We start from the raw sequence: 18437 nt of genomic DNA, 5'->3' as shown, positions 1-18437 counted from the left end.
CAAGTTAGTTAGATCTCAATCCATATTGACTTCCATAGTAGGAAAAAATACATAGTCAATGGGGAATGAGATCTGTTTGATTAAAACATTCTTCCAAATATCTTCCTTTGTGTACAGCAGAACAAATAAACAAAATAAAAAGCTCAGTCACTTTTCTTAATTGGGTGGTATCTGAGGTGAAATTCCAGGACTTACACATTATGATAGAATGCTCTTATTAGAGGGGAAAAAAAAACATACAGAAAAAAAAACATATTCAGGAAATCATTTTCCCTACTTATTTCCACCTTGTGATTTTTTTTCCCACTTTGTTGGTCACAGCACAATTTTTGTGTTCAAGTTCAACCACAGCCATGTTGCTGCTTCAGATAAGTGTCTCTGAGGAACCGGGCTGTCGAGTGCCTAAAAACCTCGACAACCCACTTCCACTGGATAAACCTGGACTCTCCATCCTCACTGTCCTGCTTCAGTGGCCAGATGAGCATACCACAGTTTCTTCCTCTCATATGCCTCATCTACCGCATCCTCCCATGGCACTGTTAACTCTATCGGTTGAACAATGCGTGCTGATCCAGACCACAAAACAATATCTGGTCACGGGTTAGTGGTGGCAGTCTCAGGAAAAATAAGCTGTTGATCAAGATCAGCCAGCAGCTTCAAGTTGTCCTGGGTGAGAATTGGTGTTAAAGGGTTAGTTCACCCAAAAATGAAAATTCCATCATCGTTTACTCACCCTCAAGTTGTTCAAAACATCTATGTGTTTATTCGTTCTGCTGTACACAAAGGAAGATATTTGGAAGAATGTTTTAATCAAACAGATCTCATTCCCCATTGACTATGTATTTTTTCCTACTATGGAAGTCAATATGGATTGAGATCTAACTAACTTGAACTAGTTAGAGACCTTGAACTAACTGAAGATTCAGAAACACTACACTTTAGTCAAATGGATAATCAGTTGATGTCATTTCTAGGTTCTGATAGGTTAACAGTACAGATAACTATAACAATTGCAACATATGAACATGGTATTCTGTTCTTTATTCCAAGGTTATATAATGGGTCATACTGCTTTTTGAGACAAAACAATGACACTTTATATCTGAAGATGTGTCAGTGCAAGTTAAAACTGTTGAAACAGTTATTTGTGAAACCAGGGGTCTATGTCCTGTACTTAAGCACCTTTGGTGAGCGTCACAGGTGAGTCATAACATCTGGAAGGACTTCTCATCTGTTGAATTCTCCTGGAGTCTATTCTTTTGGCATATTCACATTTCACTTAACAATAATCAACTCAAAAATAATCAACAATCCCTGCAAGTACAATTAGATAAAACAATGTCAGGCAATGTCAGGAATTCACTGGAACAGAACAAAACTATCCACACAGGATATTATGTTATTGACCTTCACGACCTTAGACACAGTTGTCTTTACATCTTATACAGCTATCATGAGAAGAAAAAAATGAATAAGAATAAAGTTATCTTTCTACAATATATAACTATTATTTCCAATGCATTTTACCTAATATAAAAGGAATTGTAAATCCTCCTCCACTATAAAAATAAAAGAGATAAAAGAAAATGTGTGCATTAAACATGTCTTCCTCAAACCTGGGGTTTATATAGGAACAGGGGGTTCATAAATCTTAAAATGTTTAAATAAAAACAATTAAATTAAAACGCTTACTAAAAATTTACTATTATGCTGTGTGGCCTCTCAATTTTTTCTCAATTCTTGTGTGTGCAATTCTACAAAACTGGAAGACTTTACATAGCTATATAAGCAATGGGCTTTTTTTTTTTAGAAAGGAAAATTAAAAAGATAAAATTAGGAAGAATTTTAAGAATAAGAAGAATTCAGAATCAAACAATTGTGAATAATTTGCTGCTATTTTGTGATATAAATAAATATCTCAATAAAAAAAGTTACTGTAGTCTCATTACAAGTATTTTAAATGTAATCTAATCTAATTACAAGTGTTTAATTATAGGAATCTGAGTACATAATTATCTACCCCGCACTGCACAGCACTGTTTGGTGTATTTTGGACTGAGTATGTTTGTTGTTAAAAAACAATATTTTAACTCAAATTATATAATTTTGACACATTACATTTTAACAACAAAGGCAACTATTCCTCATAGCAAGCAAGCATGATTCCCCCACCCGGAAGTGTGTGTTTCCCGATCTCTGATTGGCTGACAGCATCAGCATGACGCGACTGAAAACCCAATCGTGAGATGCCACACTTTGGTTACTTTGAAGAGCTCCGGGTTTGCACATCCGTCTGCGCTTTCTCTTTCATTGAGATTGAGTGCAGGGTACCAGATTCAGCGGGCCTTTCTTTTGGGGACTCCTTCCCTGTACAACATCACCTTAAAAAGAAGCAAACAATTGAGGGCTGCCAGGATATTAGCCATTCCCTCCACTTTTGCACTGAAAAGGGTTTGAAATGATGCTAGCCGTGCTATTTGTCGCTGCTTTTGCAGCGGCCGCGCGCGCGAGTGATGTGCTCGAGTTCACTGATGACGATTTTGACAGCAAAATCGGACAACACGACCTCATTCTGGTGGAGTTTTTCGCACCCTGGTGAGTAGAAGACGATTCTGCCTTTTTAATGATGTTTTCGCCATGCGATTTAGACATTTAGTGCACTGGAGCTTACGCTAGGTTACAATACACCATCTTATTGGCTTATAATTGACAGTAAATATATTTATTGAGCTTTTTTTCTAGATACCAAACCTACCCAGTAGGATCAACGTTTGGGAACCGCATGCACACACGTGACTTTTAATAATACTGCAAGGCTATGCGTGCTAAAGCGAAAGTAACTGTAACAGCTGTTTGTCTCACTTTAGTATGCAAGGTCTTGAGATGTCTAACGTTATAACAAATCTGGGAACGTATGTAGAGTGATAATGGCTTAAACGCTCTCTGAGATCCGAATGAATCCGTGCGGCTCCATAGTTGTAGATGAAACTCATTGTATCAATCACTTCCTGTTTGTATCTTTTCCTCCTCTTTGCAGGGTTACTTTTCTGTTAGTCCCCCGCGTTCTGCATAAAATGTAATTTTGAATTCCATGTGCGAAAGAAAGTCATTCAGGTGTGGGACCATATGAGATTGAGTAACGTAACTAATGATGACTTCTCATTTTTAGGTCAGCTGTCCCTTTAAGAACTTGTATGCTGCATAGGAAGCGTACATTCTGAATTAGTGGTTTTTGTTCTCCGTGTGAAATGTTAGGATTTTAGACGCATTTGTAGATTTACATAATTCAATTTTAAAAGTATGTCAGATTTAATGTTTGTGGTAGTTTGCAGCTTTAGGCAGTTTACTAGGGAGAAATTTTAGATGTGGGTGGGAAACGAGGATGTTTGGAGGCTCGGCCTCTATCCGTTGTAACGTTTCGATTGGTCAATGAAGTTTCGCTGGCCGCGTGTGATTGGATGACGCTCGATTACGTAGTTCAGCGTTACTAACTAACCTGGGACCTAACTTTTCAAGTTGCCTTTCTAGGCTATGTAGAAAAACTGTTCAATTTAAATTAATATTGGCATTTACTCAGTCTCATATTTTTCTTTTTTTTTGTGATTTGTTTTTGATGTTGTGAAAAGCCTCAGTCACCATTCACATTCATTTGATATTTTTCCTCTTATTGTCTTAACCTATTTTTTACCAAATAAAAAACCTCATGTGTTATGTTCACTTTTAGGTGTGGCCATTGCAAACGTCTTGCCCCTGAGTATGAGGTAGCCGCCACTCGACTAAAAGGCATCGTCTCACTTGCTAAGGTATTGTTATTCAACCCTGCACATTTCCTGTAACATGGTAATATAATCTTAACAATAATAACATTCAAGTGTCCGCAAACATTAATTTCACAATGTTTCTTTGGTCTGATGGAGGATTGTTATTAATGTTCATCTCTGGTATGATCTAGGTGGACTGTACAGTCAATTCCAACGTGTGCAGCAAATATGGCGTGAGCGGCTACCCAACACTGAAGATTTTCAGAGACGGAGAGGATTCTGGTGGTTATGATGGACCCAGGACAGCAGGTATATTTTCATCTTTTAAGTGATGGTGTAAGTAGTTCCTTTATCAGATTATTAACATCTTTTGTTTCTTCTTTACTCCCAACAGATGGAATTGTTAGCCACCTGAAGAAGCAGGCAGGCCCATCCTCGGTGGAGCTCAAGAGTCAGGCTGAGTTTGAGAAGTTCATCGGGGACCGTGATGCCAGTGTTGTGGGTAAGTGCTGGTGTTGTATAGTAACGTTTAGTGCCTCACATTAGCCCTGATTATACTATATTATCGTATGCATCAATATTTTTTTCGTCTAATGGTTCTCCGTGTCTCCAGGCTTCTTCGCTGATGGAGGAAGTGCTGCTCAGGGAGAGTTTCTGAAGGCGGCCAGTGCTTTGAGAGAGTCCTACCGTTTCGCCCACACTAACGATGAGGACTTATTGACGAAATATGACAATGATGGAGAGTATGTGGCATTTTTGGTTTCAGTTTTGCAGAGAAAGTCATCTTGTTTCCCACTTCTAATTTAAGAAAACGTTATATATGCATATTGCAGGGGTGTTGTTTTGTTCCGGCCTCCTCATCTCAGCAACAAATTTGAAGATGGCAGTGTTAAGTTCACTGAGGGGAAATTTACAAGTGCAACGATCAAGAAGTTCATTCAGGACAACGTGTATGTTTCAGCTTGATTATCACAGTATGGAAATGAGTAAAATAGGGCACAGAGTTGCTCAAATCAGCATTCTTTTTTGATGTGTTTGATGGTCAAATATTTGATATCAGTCCTTTTCTCATCACATGGCAGTTTTGGCATCTGTCCCCACATGACTGATGACAACAAAGACCAGCTGAAAGGCAAAGACTTGTTGGTGGCCTACTATGATGTGGACTATGAGAAGAACCCCAAGGGTTCAAACTACTGGAGGAACAGGTAGAAATTAAGCTCCGTTTTGACAATGCTTTCTCAGGCCCATTGAAATGTTTTATATATATATATATATATATGATGGAAGTGATGTTTTATTTCAAGCTAATCCCCCCTCCAAATTACAATCTGGAAATATGTTTAAAAATTTTATTTTTTTAACCCAATCAATTCCATTGGTTAACCCTCAAATGGTCTTTGCACTTCTGGGCTTCCAACAATTGATTGAGTAATTGTACAAAAAATATACATTTTTTAATCATACAAATAATATATAATTTTTTTGTTTGTGTCATCTATTCATTAATGCTGTGTTTTTGGAGATATAAAGTACTTTTGTATCCATATACCACACAATTCCTCAACTACACCATTAGCTTGCATATGAAACATTATTTTTTTTTATGATGCATTGCATTTATGCTCTAGTACTAGGCCTTCATTTGTGTAAAAATTTTCAGATTCGTGCCTATATATTTTTTTTTATTTTTTTTTTTGACGCGTGAAAAATATATTTCGTTTTTTTTTTTTTTTTTTCCACATTTCCCATTCATTTCAATGTGGGGTCATATTGACCCCGAAGACCAGAAGTGTAAACTTTTTTTTTATTTTTTTTATTTACATGCCTTCAGAACAACCGAATCAAGCCCAGTTTTTTTTTGTGTGTGTGTATAGATAATGTATGAAAAGTCACAAAATCTTATTCCAGTGAGATGAAGGGAACATTTTTTTTTTTTTATTAAGTAAAAGTCAATTGGGGTCGTATAGACCCCATGACCCGATTGAGGGTTACAAAAAAGCCAAATTAAGTGCATGTTTGTATACGAGTGTGTGTGTAAAACCAATATCATAAAATTAATGTTAATTTAAATAAAGTAAAATATACAAACCTATTTATTATATTTCAGCTAGTTGCCTTTTTATTATTATTTGATGTTCTGCCGAAATAACTAATACAATATTTAGACATTTAAATAAATGAATAAAAATGTCAAAAAAACGTCCAAATTACTACACTTTGAAAATGAAGGTAATCAAAACTAAAATGAAACAATTATAGTAATAAATGAATGTATATACACACATTTTACACAATTACTCCATATATTTTTCTCTCATGTGCCAAAAATAATTTCTTTAGTGAATGTCTTATTTTGTGTGTGTTCTGTTTGTAATTGATCTTTGTCTGTGTACTGATGTGTTTTTCTCAGATATAACTATTTTCATGTGAATGAAGTGCAAGTGTTGAGTGTTGACCGTGGTCATGCTCTGATAATCCTCGTCTCTGCAGGGTAATGAAGGTGGCCAAGAGCTTCCTGGATCAGGGCAAGACGCTCAGCTTCGCTGTGGCGAGTAAGAACAGCTTCAGTCATGACGTGTCCGAGTTGGGTCTGGACGGCAGCAGTGGAGAGTTGCCTCTCGTCGGCATCCGCACTGCCAAGGGAGACAAATACGTCATGAACGACGAGTTCTCGTATGTTTTTTTTGTTTTATTTTTATTTGCACAAAGAATCTTGTTTTTAGTAGGAAAAAAGAAATCAATTTCTTTTGTGTCTGCAGTCGCGATGGAAAGGCCTTGGAGAAGTTCCTGCAAGACTATTTTGATGGAAAACTGAAGCGTTACCTCAAATCTGAACCTGTTCCTGAGAACAACGATGGCCCTGTGAAGGTGCGTCAGAGAGGATTGAGTTTCAGCATTGATTAATAATATTGTTTTATTCATATTAACTTGTCTACATAACCTGCAACTACCTCCATTTTATTCCAGGTTCTTGTGGCTGAGAACTTTGACTCAATTGTAAATGATGACAGCAAAGACGTTCTCATCGAGTTTTACGCCCCCTGGTGCGGACACTGCAAGAGCCTGGAGCCTAAATACAAAGAACTTGGAGAGAAGGTGAATTTTTAGACCTTTTATATTGGTCACTTTGAAATATTTACCTAAAGAGAACCGTTTCATAAATCTGATCTTTTTCACAGCTTTCCAACAGTCCAAACATTGTCATTGCGAAGATGGATGCCACCGCTAATGACGTCCCCTCTCCATATGAAGTTAGAGGGTATGTCATCTATCAATCTTTCTTTAGCGGCAAAATGCATTTTCTGTGCTGCAAAAGTTTTCGGTCTCATTTGTAGTTTGATGTTGCTAATGAGTCCCCCGCTGTTCACTTTCAGATTCCCCACCATCTATTTCTCCCCAGCTGGTCAGAAGGAGAATCCAAAGAAATATGAGGTTTGTTTAGTTGACTTTGGTTAATACAAACTTGCATACTTCCATCAAGATATTAATAGAATCGATCTTGTTTGACTTTCAGGGAGGTCGTGAAGTCAGCGACTTCATTTCCTACCTGAAGAGAGAGGCTACAAACACCGTGGCGGTTCAAGATGATGAGAAGCCAAAGAAGAAGAAGAAGTCCGAGTTATAAACAATCACAGCCCAACAAACAAGGAGGGAATTCTTGCAGGAGACATAAATTATATTCCGATCTTTAGAGAAGCGAGTGCTCTGACCCACGTCACATTGTCGGCCCTCTTTTGGGCCTGCTGCTCTGGGAACACTGTGGAAACTTGTGACGGGACGGCCAGGCTGTGTGTGATTTTTAGATAAGTGGAAGAGGTACAGAGCTGTCAATTTGAGATTGTTTTCCCTACACTGTACCTTGGAGAGATGCACTTTTGAGACCAATTCTACATATTACTTTCTCATGGAAAAGGGGAGGGGGATTTGGTGAAATAATGTTTTCTTTTTTTGTACCTTTTTTTTTTTTTTTTTTTTTTTTTTTTGTATGTTTGGAAGGATTGTGAAATAAAAGGCCCACTAAACCTATTTTTAGTTTGGTGCTGGTTTCTTTTTAAACGTGTAATTTGATTGTATGTGGCAGAACATTGAACTTGCAGACATATTTATAGGAGAATCATGATTGTATTATTAGCAATTATTTACCAAACAGTTTGTTTTGAGCAAAATTGACAAATTGACACACTGGATGGCGCAGTAGACTCAGTGATACTGACACACGAGAAATATATTATACATTTATTTAAATATGAAGTGTTGGCAGACTTTATAGGTTACAGAGAAAACACCAGAATGCGGTTTTTAAAATTTGGGGTGTATTTACTGCCTTTTGCCGCTAAGAGGCGCCAAAATCACAGACTTTGAAAAATTAATAAATTATGTTTTGCTAAATGTCAAATATAACCCGTTAACATTATTGTTATCATCCAACCCGGTATCACGACACAAGACGTGAAATAATCAGTTGGTCCACTTTGGAAAACGTGTAGATGTCACGGTTTAACCCCCTCAAACATGAAACTTAAAGTCCCCGTGAAATCAAAATTGAACTTATTTACTTTGTTAGCGCATATTACTAGTCTTGTGGTGAACAATTAATCCGTGCAAGTAAATATATATTAAAAAAATGTTTTACCTTGGTAATCTTTAATCAAAATCTGAAAAGTTACTTCCGGTCTGAAACGGTTGATGACGTAGGTTTCACAGTTTGGGTGGGGAAACGCTTAACCACTCCCCTCAAACCGTTAGTTTGCTATGAGCGAGAGATGGAGAGGAGGAGCGCTAGAGTAAAACCCTGCCCTCTGTTCAATATTCCGTTTCACTTGGAAATACGTCACAGCACGGGAGAAAAATCGTTTGCAACTTCCGGTTCACGGGGACTTTAAAGAAAGGTCAGGGGCGCGGGAAGGGGGGTGCTGCGGGGGCTGCAGCCCCCGTCTTCATAGCATCAGCCCCCCCTGGTGATGAGCTGTGGTGGATTATAATATAGGCTACTTAAAAACGTGAGGAAAAAAATTTAAAATAGACATAATATACTGTGTTTGATATGGGATAAAAATAATGGGCAGTGAATAAGATTTTTTTTTTTTTTTTTTTAAACTAATGATTAATCATTTTAATATCTACGCCTGCGCCTCCTCAGCTGATTCCGTCACCTGACACGCGTTGAGATCAGGTTGGGATTCATCAGAAAGACACCAGAACGCAAGGCCATGTTTGGTGCACTTTAAATAGAGGTAAGAAATGGTTTTAAATCCCTTATACTGCCGCCGAGCATTTTAGCTTTATTTATTTCTGTATTCTGTTGGCTATCGTAGTCCTGTGGCTAGCATTGGACAGCACATCACTAAATAATATGCATGTATAGAGTCTAAGATAGGAGTCATACACACTTTAAAGCTGTAGTCCGTAACTTTTGTTAATGAACAGAACTGCATGCGCGTGCAGATTGTAGCCAGAGCTACTTCTCCCTGTTTATATGACGAGTCACGCAGGAGTATACCAGTCTAAAATAGTCTGAATATAAACACTTATTATAGGTATTCTGTATTGATTCAGGATAAGGCAAAAACTTGGATAAGGCAAAAATTGATTCTTGATGCACTCGCTTATTTTTGTACATTTCAAACACACACAAAAGTTATGGACTGCAGCTTTAAGGGTTTTTATTTAAATTAAAACAGTAGTAAGGTTGTCTGCAGAGCATATGCATATGTTATAGAAGCTTAACTTTTTTTCCAAAAATGTAGGCCTTGTCTTTACTGGCAAACGATCCAGCACAGTTCCAAACTGCACTGAATTACCTCACCACAAGGCGGCGTTACTTTCCCTACTACTTCCACTGGACATGATGAACTAGAGAGCAGCTGTCCATTATCTTTCATTTTATAAAAAAGGCCGATTAAATTGACAGTTTGTTTATGACAGGCAGTATCAATAACCCTTTACAAAATGCAATAAAAAGAGGCAGCCACCATCCATTTTAGGCACCATGTTAAAATGGAGAGTCTTAAGGATCAGTAAGTGTTTTTTTAAATCTCAGTCTTAAATCTGAAGTTAGCAACGAACATTTACCTTGTAGTTACACTTCAGAATGATACTAAAACAGAAGAAAAACCTATTAAATGGGGTGACCTTAATCTCATGAGGAGACGTGATTTCTGTCAAAGTGTTTAGCTTACACAACAGGCGAGTTTCCTGTAAACAAATCTTTCCTTAAACATTATTACTTTCATGATAGTCTGAAATTCCCTGGAAATTAAAAAAGCACCACTATTATCACTCTATAATTCATAATGCTATACACAAGCACTACTTTAAAACTGAATCTGAATGTGTGCTAAAAACAACAACAAACAACTTGAAACTTTTGAACGGTTGTGTAGTTATAATATGGTGCAACTGATAAAACCCTGAACCTAATATCAACCAAGAAGCCATCACGGTTTAACAGTATCAAACAGTACAATAAACCAATCCCAAAGATTCTTGAAAACCCTCCTCTACCCCCATGTCATTCACAGCCTCTGTTTCCACAATTAGTTTTGACAAAGGCAATGTTTATACTATATCTTACGACCCACGTCTGTTTAAAAGAGCAACTGTCTGTAACTTCAACACTCAACCTAACACGTGAAAATGGACGGCAGTCTCAACACTGAACCAGAGATTTCATTTCCAACTCCACCATTGGAAGACAATGAAAGGAAAGGAGAGAGCAGCAATAATAGCGAAGCTGCAGTTTCTTCAGCTCTGGAAAGAGAAGATGGAGATTCCTCACAACTGCCAACAATTAGCTCCAAGTTATTGAGAATGCTGGAGGCAGCGACCAACAGACGACCTGCGCTCGCATCAATGCAGAACAGCGAGGAAGTGTTCGATGCAAATGATGGAGCGGTCAATGAAGCGCCAAGAACAAAAAGAGTAAGTGCTCCCGGGGCTGAATAAGTGCTTTTACAAAAGTATGGTTTAGTGCTGTGCATTATGATGTAAGAATAGACTACCATGTTAACTTGTTACTGGCATCTCACACTCTTCAACAAAGCGCTTGATCCCAGGTTGCTTTATCAAGAATGTCCCTAAAGCAACGGAACAATCAATTTCCTGCTGCATACCAGATTTAGAAGGGCTTAGATGTCTGTGCTGGACATTGGAATGGATGGAAATGCTGAGGTTAAACCTGCGAAAAGGACAATCTGAGAGTTGGTGAGGACCTTAATCACCATTTTGTCCACTAAGGTTGCTTCAACGGGCATTATTCAGTTTAATTTCCGGTAATTTCTCATATTCGGAAATTGTTTGTGTTGGTCATTGGAGTGCACAGAATTGGAGAGCCAAACACTTTACCCTGTAAGTTGTGCCAAGGTGACTGTCTGTGAAGGGACCTGGTTGGTAAATTTGGTAAATTTTCTGTTTTTAAACACTGGAAAGGCTAAACTTTGAATCTGAGAGCCATTAACTTCCCTATTTTATTGTGTATGCAATTGGAGACGTTCTCTGCGAGACGCGAACTGGTTGTTTTATACCACACGAGGTATGAGTAAATGATTGGTAACCTAAATGTGGTGGATTTAAACATTGGAAATTGAGTCGCCTAGTGTACACTTGGTGTATGCAATTGGGGACGTTCTCTGCGAGACGCGAACTGGTTGTTTTATACCACACAAGGTATGAGTAAATGATTGGTAACCTAAATGTGGTGGATTTAAACCCTGGAAATTGAGTTACCTACCTCCATTTTGCCCTTGAATGAGACACTTGACCCCAGGTTGTTCCAAAGGCATTGTCCCTTTAGAAAGTGAACACAATGTCATTTTGGATCAAACATGCCTGGCTGCTAAATGAAGTGTAACCAAATGAGCAGTTCTTGATCATCATTAACAACCCTGAACAGAGGGCTGAACACAGACCAGTGCGCTTGACTTCACTCGGTAGCACTGGGCCAGAATTAATAAATGACTTGTAGGAACATTTGTGACCTAATCATTGTCAAATTGCGTGAGCTGGCAGAGAGAGAATCTGTTGTAAAGGCTTAGTTCTCACAGTGTAGGATTTCATCTGACAGTGGACCCATGCTTCTCTAGCCCGCTTATTACACATTATGGCACAACAATTGCTGTTGTGGTTCAGCCTTTAAATGCCTACGTGGGAGTTGTTCTACGCATTTCTCAAGCGGATCAGACACCATGAGGAAAGTCTACAGCCTGGTTAGTCTCAATAAAAACAAGGAATCAAAAGATGCTGTGTTATCTCTTAACTTCAAGGTATTTCTAAAATCTTTAGACAGAAGTTGCAATTTGCTTTTTGTTAGAAGCAAGTCATGAGAAACTGATGCTTGTGGTCAATTTTTGTGATATGTAGTTTGTAGTAATGAGTCATTTTGTATTGAGTGGTGTTATTGATTTACAATCATTTACATTTTTAACCCTAGAGTGGAGATTTATTTTAGGCGCTCGCTTTCTTTTTTCATTAACTAATATAGGTGATCAGAGTCAGCAATTTTGTTTAAATATAAATGCATTTTGCCAAACGACAAGACAAAGAACCTTAACAGACAAATGAATGAATATGATTTTTAGTGTGTAAGTTAGTAAGCAAGTGATAGCTACTGAATAACTGGTCTCTATAAGATCTCTTGCCTGTACTTGAAACCATCTACGTTTCCGCACATGTAACGTGTCCTAATATTGCTACTTTTAGATATGAGTTTACTTTAAGATAAATAGTTTTAATGCTTTTGTTATTTTGAGAAATTTTCCGAAGATTTTGGTTCTCTGCTGGATGAATGGTTACATTTGCATTCAAATATCAGTATCTATATATATATATATATATATATAAAGTTGACAATACGGAGAAATCAAAATGTTTTGGAGTACTGCAGTTATGATTAGATTAGATGTATATATAAATAAATAAATACAAGATATACCAGTAATACATATAATTGTTTTTCCCTTAGCAAATGCAGTATCCTGAGCAGACGCGAGAATTCAGCAGTCGATTAACAAAGACGGGCCGTCGCTCACTGTCCCACTCTATTTCTCAATCCTCTACAGACAGCAACAGCTCAGGTAGATGCCGGCTAATTAAAACTGGAACATTTGAATGATTTTAGTCATTCTTTGTATTTTCATCACAATCAGTGATTCCAGTTTCCTAAATTTTGTTTCTCACTTTTTCAGGGGACTCAGATGCAGAAAATCTGGAAGATGAAGACTCTCCTCGAGACAGGCTGCAGAGTAACTCCAAAGGGAACAGGGACTTCTGCGTCAAAAACATCAAGCTGGCAGACTATGGCCGCCAAGAGATAGAGCTCGCCGAGGATGGTAGGCATATATGATTAAACACATATATGCAACCAGCTATGTGAAACATAAATATAACTAATGTATGTGTGCTTTTATTTGTTGAAGAGATGACTGCACTTATGACCTTAAGAAAATCTGCTCAAGGAGAAAAACCATTGTCAGGGGCTAAAATAGTGGGATGTACCCACGTCACAGCCCAGACAGCTGTAAGTGTCATCTGCAATCTCTTCATATCATTTTGATTGCATATCATCCAGACAGAAAAAAACGAATACAAAGACAAAACCTTTTATACAAGATCAGCAGCACAAAAGAGTCACTATCGGAATCGGCCAATATAAGTACATTTTTAATGTTATAGTTATCGGCCCGATAATAAATGTTGGCCGATATATATATAAATTCCAACATAAATTCTATATAAATTCAGCTGAGACGCTTCAGATGCGAACTGCACCAATATATCGGTTACTGACTTACAAATATAAAAAAAATATCGGTTATCGGTATATATATATATAAATGCCACTCTTTTGAACATAAAAATATTAAGCAACACTGTTTTCAACATTGATAATAATACGTTTCTTGAGTAGCAAATCAGCACATTAAAAAGATTTCTGAAGGATCATGTGACACTGAAGACTGGAGTAATGATGCTGAAAATCACAAATTACATTTTAAAATATAATATTTTTTCTTACCAACCCCAAATCTTTATATATTTCCCTCAACAGGTGCTGTTGGAGACTCTGATGGTGTTAGGGGCTCAGTGCAGGTGGGCAGCCTGTAATATTTACTCCACTCAGGATGAAGTGGCAGCTGCTTTAGCAGAGCAAGGTAAAACATAAACTCCTATTCTAATTGTCTAATAACAATGAATTCGACCTATTTCATTGTTCATTTTTGTGGTTGGCTTCTGCAAAGTTACTTTTTTACCTTTTTTGCTTTGTATCACGTCTTGTCCTCTGCTCTCCATGGCAGATTTTCCAGTTTTTGCATGGAAGGGAGAATCTGAGGATGACTTCTGGTGGTGTATTGATCACTGTGTAAATGTGGAGGGCTGGGAGCCAAACATGGTAGGATTCACTTTAACTATATGAGACCACTTTTAAGAATCAATGGTGTTATCTTCTCTTGTCTGTTTTCACCTGCAAATAGAAGTTTGTTAATGGCCTTTTTATTTCTTTAGATCCTCGACGATGGAGGAGATATGACACATTGGATTTACAAGAAATATCCTCACCTCCTCAAGAAGGTCAAGGGGATTGTTGAAGAAAGTATCACCGGCATTCACAGGTTGCGTCACTTTTTAAACCTAGTCATTTGTCACACATGTGGATTAAAAGGGACAATTGTCTTCAAAAAAGGTTATGTATATTCCATATGAAGGAGAAAACAGCCCCAAATTGACATGAATGAAATGAATAATGAAACTTACAGCTTTGCAAATGGTAAAAAACTTTTTTGCATCACATATATCAGGCTTCATCACCTCTCTAAAGCTGGAAAACTATGTGTGCCAGCCATAAATGTGAATGACTCTGTCACGAAACAGAAGTTTGACAACCTGTACTGCTGCAGGGAGTCAATTCTGGATAGGTAAGATGATGACACACACACACACACACTCTATATATATATGGGCTGTCAAACGATTAATCGCATCCAAAATAAAAGTTTGTGTTTACATAATATATGTGAGTGCACTGTGTATAATTAGTTTGTACATGCATGTATATTTAAGAAAAAAAATATTATTTATATGTAAAATATTTATATAAATAATATAAATGATATATAAATCTATATACAGTATGAAAATATTTCTTAAATATATACAAGCATGTGTGTTATTTATATATAAAATAATTATACACAGTGCACCCACATATAATATATATATATATATATATGAAGAGTTCAGATGCAAAAGCCTCTAAATGCCATTTGAAATTTTCTTCTTTAATGATGATTTTTGTCAAACTTGTATATTCAAGTTCAGTAATTTCACTTAAATAACAATTAATAGGTAATTACCATTGCCATTTAAGTGAAATCACTGAACTTAAATATACAAGCTTGACATAAATCATCATTAAAGAAGAAAATTTCAAATGGCATTTAGAGGCTTTTGCATCTGAACTCTTCATATATATATATATATATATAGTATATATCCAAAATTACTTAGAAATGTTAAATTATCATTATTTCAATAATTAAAGTCTACTTCTGTCTCATTCCTATACTCTCAGTCTTAAAAAGACCGCTGATGTAATGTTTGGGGGAAAGCAGGTGGCTATATGTGGATACGGAGAGGTACAGTTCCTGATTCACATAAATGATTGTTTCTATTGTCAATATGATACCTGATAACAATGCTTGTGACCTGCTGCATTAGTTTAGTATTGGCCTCTGTTGTGTGTGTGTAAATGTAAATATTGATGCCCACAGGTGGGAAAAGGTTGTTCTGCAGCTCTGAAAGCGATGGGATCTGTTGTGTATGTGACCGAAATCGACCCCATCTGTGCCCTACAAGCATGGTAAGCATTAGTTATTTAAAAAAAGCTTCCCAGAGAGTTAGCATGACATATTTTCCACAGTATCACACCTGACAGACAATTCTGTTTTGACTAGCATGGATGGCTTACGATTGGCCAAACTAGGTGATATTGTAAGCCAAGTGGACATCGTCATCACCTGCACAGGCAAGTTGCGCAATACCATAAATAAAACAATTCATAACTATGCTAGAAATGTTATTTGCTTTGATAACTAACTCTATACAGGAAACAAAAACATTGTTTTGAGGGAACACATGGACCTAATGAAGAGTGGCTGCGTTGTCTGCAACATGGGACGCTCTAATACAGAAATCGATGTTGTAAGTGGCTGTAGGAGGACCTGATAAAATGCACGATTAGTGATGACAATCGAATCCTTGTAATTTAATTTGCTTACATTTCTTGCCATTTGTATTATCTGTTTAATTTTCAGACCAGTCTGAGAACCCCAGAGTTAGCATGGCAGCATGTGAGAGCGCAAGTGGATCACATTATTTGGCCTGATGGAAAGAGAATTGTTCTTCTAGCTGAGGTGAATGAATACTATGAGAAATATAAAACAGAAATCCATTTACCATTTAATGCAGATGTAAGCTGTCTCCAGTGAATGTGCGAGATTAAATTAAATAAATATAATTTATAACAACAAAACAAAAGTAAAGCTATTTTTATTTTATTTTATATAATACAACTATTTGTGCTACAAACCAATGTGTTTATAATTCCGATATTAAATTAAAATAATAAGCCTCGTACATTCAAGGGAAATTGCTGTGCCACTCTTACTATGTTAAAAAATAAGGCGGATAATGCACTTAAGAACAACAAAGGATCTACAAACATGCATAAATCATGTTTAGTAATCTACATTTTCTGGTTGCAACCCTCGTGGCATATTGGTCATTAACGTTAATGGCAAGGTTACTGTTTTACCCCGTTTCATTCCAGGGCCGTGTCCTTAATCTAAGCTCCTCCACTGTACCCATATTCGTGCTTTCCATCACAGCCACCACACAGGTATGACACAGTTTGCTAACACATGAATTTAAATGAAGTTTTATAGCCTTAAGGCTCAAGTTCTTCCACTCTTACTTAGCCTAAACATTAAAGACTTGCTGGGCGAAACAATACAACCCTTTAAAGTACCTTTGTATTTAGTGCAACAGAATGTTATTGACATGGGAAAGTGTTGAGTTTCAAATTGTTTACATGCTTAGTTTTCGGTTTACATTCTAGGCTTTGGCATTGATCGAGCTCTTTAATGCCCCTGAGGGCCGTTACAAGCAAGATGTCTACCTTCTTCCCAAGAAACTGGGTAAAAAATTCAATGGACATTGATTTCATGAAACATTGAATCATACTTGAATGAAAATGACATCTGATTCCCTATTTTGTATACTAGATGAGTATGTTGCAAGCCTGCATCTTCAAACATTTGACGCACACCTGACTGAACTCACCGACGATCAAGCTAAATACATGGGCTTGAACAAATACGGCCCCTTCAAACCGAGTTTCTACAGGTGATAAATTATTTGTATTAAATAATCTTAAATTATTGCAAAGAAATGGGAAATATTTAAAACCTGCTTTATGTTTTTCTGTGTTTAGGTATTAAGAACATAGAGGTGTCTCAATGTAACCAATCATCAGATTTAAAAGAAAACATGCATCTAAAGCTATGGTAACTCAGTAAAAATAGATTTGACTCGGCATGAATTTCATTCATCTCGGCTTGTGAGAGTGTACACATGTAAAGTGAACTATAACATTTTCCTTTTACTATTGTACTATGTATACGACATTATCATCATCATTTTGACTAAATAAAAACATTTATTCACTTCAAAGTTTAAACAAGGGAACATAATATGCTACTAGAATGATATTTACCTTGCATGGTTCTCTAATGAAACACTGTATTCTGCCATAGTTTGAATAAAACCTGACCTTGCAAAATTAAACATTTAACAATATTTTTTTTTAAATACTGAACTTTACATTACACCAAAAAAAATAAAAAATTAAACTCAAACTGAGAGGAGGAAATTTAAAAAAATGTTAACTCAGAAAGTCCAGAGAAGGGTAAACGGTACGAATTAGAAACCCATCCATTTATCTTCTCGAAAAGGAATTCACTTACATACCCAATGGCTTTCTGGGATGGGATTCTAGCGAGTTTTTCATCAAACTTCTAGTCACATCACTCTGCATCTTCGGTATGGAGAGAACAACTTCTGGACTTCAATCTTGAAGTAGGGAAAACATTTCCTCAATGCGCCTCTAGATGGAGGTAATGTAACTGTCCATAGGCAGAAGAGACATGGAACTGACAGACAAGCGAGGCAAAGAAGGACCTCCACTCTATCTTTTGTTTCTACTTGGTGCCCTAGTACTTTTAAAAAATCCCCATGATCTGTGCTTTCTGAAACCATGGCTATAAAGAGAGGTAAACCGAGTTATTCCATTCAGTGGCTTTCATTAGCTTCCAAAGCTTCCTGTTTCTATTACAAAATATAAGTCTCTTACAAAAAAACGAGTTTTACTTTACCACTGATAATAAGCAAAAGAGAAAGTTGGTTTATAAATAAGTCATACTTTTGTATAATATCACTCATATTTTATGAGATAGTGCTTGTATACATTTAGAGAAATATGCAGGCCTATATGAATATTTATGAATGCCTTTAAAACGGCACATGCTTATTTTTAGCAATTTAGCATGTGTACATCTGACTAGAATGATTAAAAGGATCACCCAATTTTTTTTATTCCGCCATCATTGACTCATAAACCCG

General features: G+C 36.8%; 2 protein-coding genes across 7 annotated transcripts; both read left to right on the top strand.

Moving 5' to 3' along the window:
* Positions 1-2258: 2258 nt before the first annotated feature.
* Positions 2259-7665, top strand: pdia3 (protein disulfide isomerase family A, member 3). The gene is made up of 13 exons (XM_039657985.2): positions 2259-2595; positions 3725-3803; positions 3953-4070; positions 4156-4263; positions 4375-4504; positions 4595-4711; positions 4844-4969; positions 6255-6437; positions 6524-6632; positions 6732-6860; positions 6944-7023; positions 7139-7196; positions 7279-7665. The coding sequence occupies exons 1-13, from the start codon at positions 2459-2461 to the stop codon at positions 7387-7389; spliced, it is 1485 nt and encodes a 494-aa protein (XP_039513919.2). The 5' UTR covers positions 2259-2458; the 3' UTR covers positions 7390-7665.
* Positions 7666-8727: 1062 nt separating this feature from the next.
* ahcyl2a (adenosylhomocysteinase like 2a) lies at positions 8728-17480 on the top strand. Of its 6 annotated transcripts, XM_039657983.2 has the most exons (18): positions 8728-8764; positions 8905-8998; positions 12724-12835; positions 12947-13090; positions 13178-13278; positions 13810-13912; positions 14057-14151; positions 14265-14371; positions 14558-14674; positions 15331-15394; positions 15530-15618; positions 15713-15783; positions 15865-15959; positions 16073-16171; positions 16588-16656; positions 16876-16954; positions 17042-17162; positions 17251-17480. In XM_039657983.2, exons 3-18 carry the CDS (start codon positions 12727-12729, stop codon positions 17255-17257), a joined length of 1470 nt encoding a protein of 489 aa, XP_039513917.2. In that variant the 5' UTR covers positions 8728-8764; positions 8905-8998; positions 12724-12726; the 3' UTR covers positions 17258-17480. The 6 variants fall into 6 exon arrangements, with proteins under 6 accessions (XP_039513917.2, XP_039513912.2, XP_039513911.2 ...); XM_039657977.2 differs by lacking the exons at positions 8728-8764; positions 8905-8998 and adding an exon at positions 10316-10685; XM_039657981.2 differs by lacking the exons at positions 8728-8764; positions 8905-8998 and adding an exon at positions 11855-11968.
* The last annotated feature ends 957 nt before the right edge of the window (positions 17481-18437 follow it).

The sequence above is a fragment of the Pimephales promelas genome, chromosome 25 (assembly GCF_988280905.1).
Source record: "Pimephales promelas chromosome 25, fPimPro1.hap1.1, whole genome shotgun sequence".
In the NCBI taxonomy this organism is placed as follows: domain Eukaryota; kingdom Metazoa; phylum Chordata; class Actinopteri; order Cypriniformes; family Leuciscidae; genus Pimephales; species Pimephales promelas.
Note: the sequence above shows the minus strand (reverse complement) of the source record. Positions and strands in the feature narration are given on the sequence as shown.

Excerpts from the sequence above, each read along its gene's own strand:
- pdia3 (XM_039657985.2), top strand. The coding sequence starts at position 2,459 with ATGATGCTAGCCGTGCTATTTGTCGCTGCTTTTGCAGCGGCCGCGCGC. Across the intron at positions 3,804-3,952 it reads GCATCGTCTCACTTGCTAAG|GTGGACTGTACAGTCAATTC; the intron begins GTATTGTTATTC and ends GGTATGATCTAG. Across the intron at positions 4,970-6,254 it reads TCAAACTACTGGAGGAACAG|GGTAATGAAGGTGGCCAAGA; the intron begins GTAGAAATTAAG and ends TCGTCTCTGCAG.
- ahcyl2a (XM_039657977.2), top strand. The coding sequence starts at position 10,401 with ATGGACGGCAGTCTCAACACTGAACCAGAGATTTCATTTCCAACTCCA. Across the intron at positions 13,091-13,177 it reads GATAGAGCTCGCCGAGGATG|AGATGACTGCACTTATGACC; the intron begins GTAGGCATATAT and ends TATTTGTTGAAG. Across the intron at positions 15,619-15,712 it reads ATCTGTGCCCTACAAGCATG|CATGGATGGCTTACGATTGG; the intron begins GTAAGCATTAGT and ends TGTTTTGACTAG.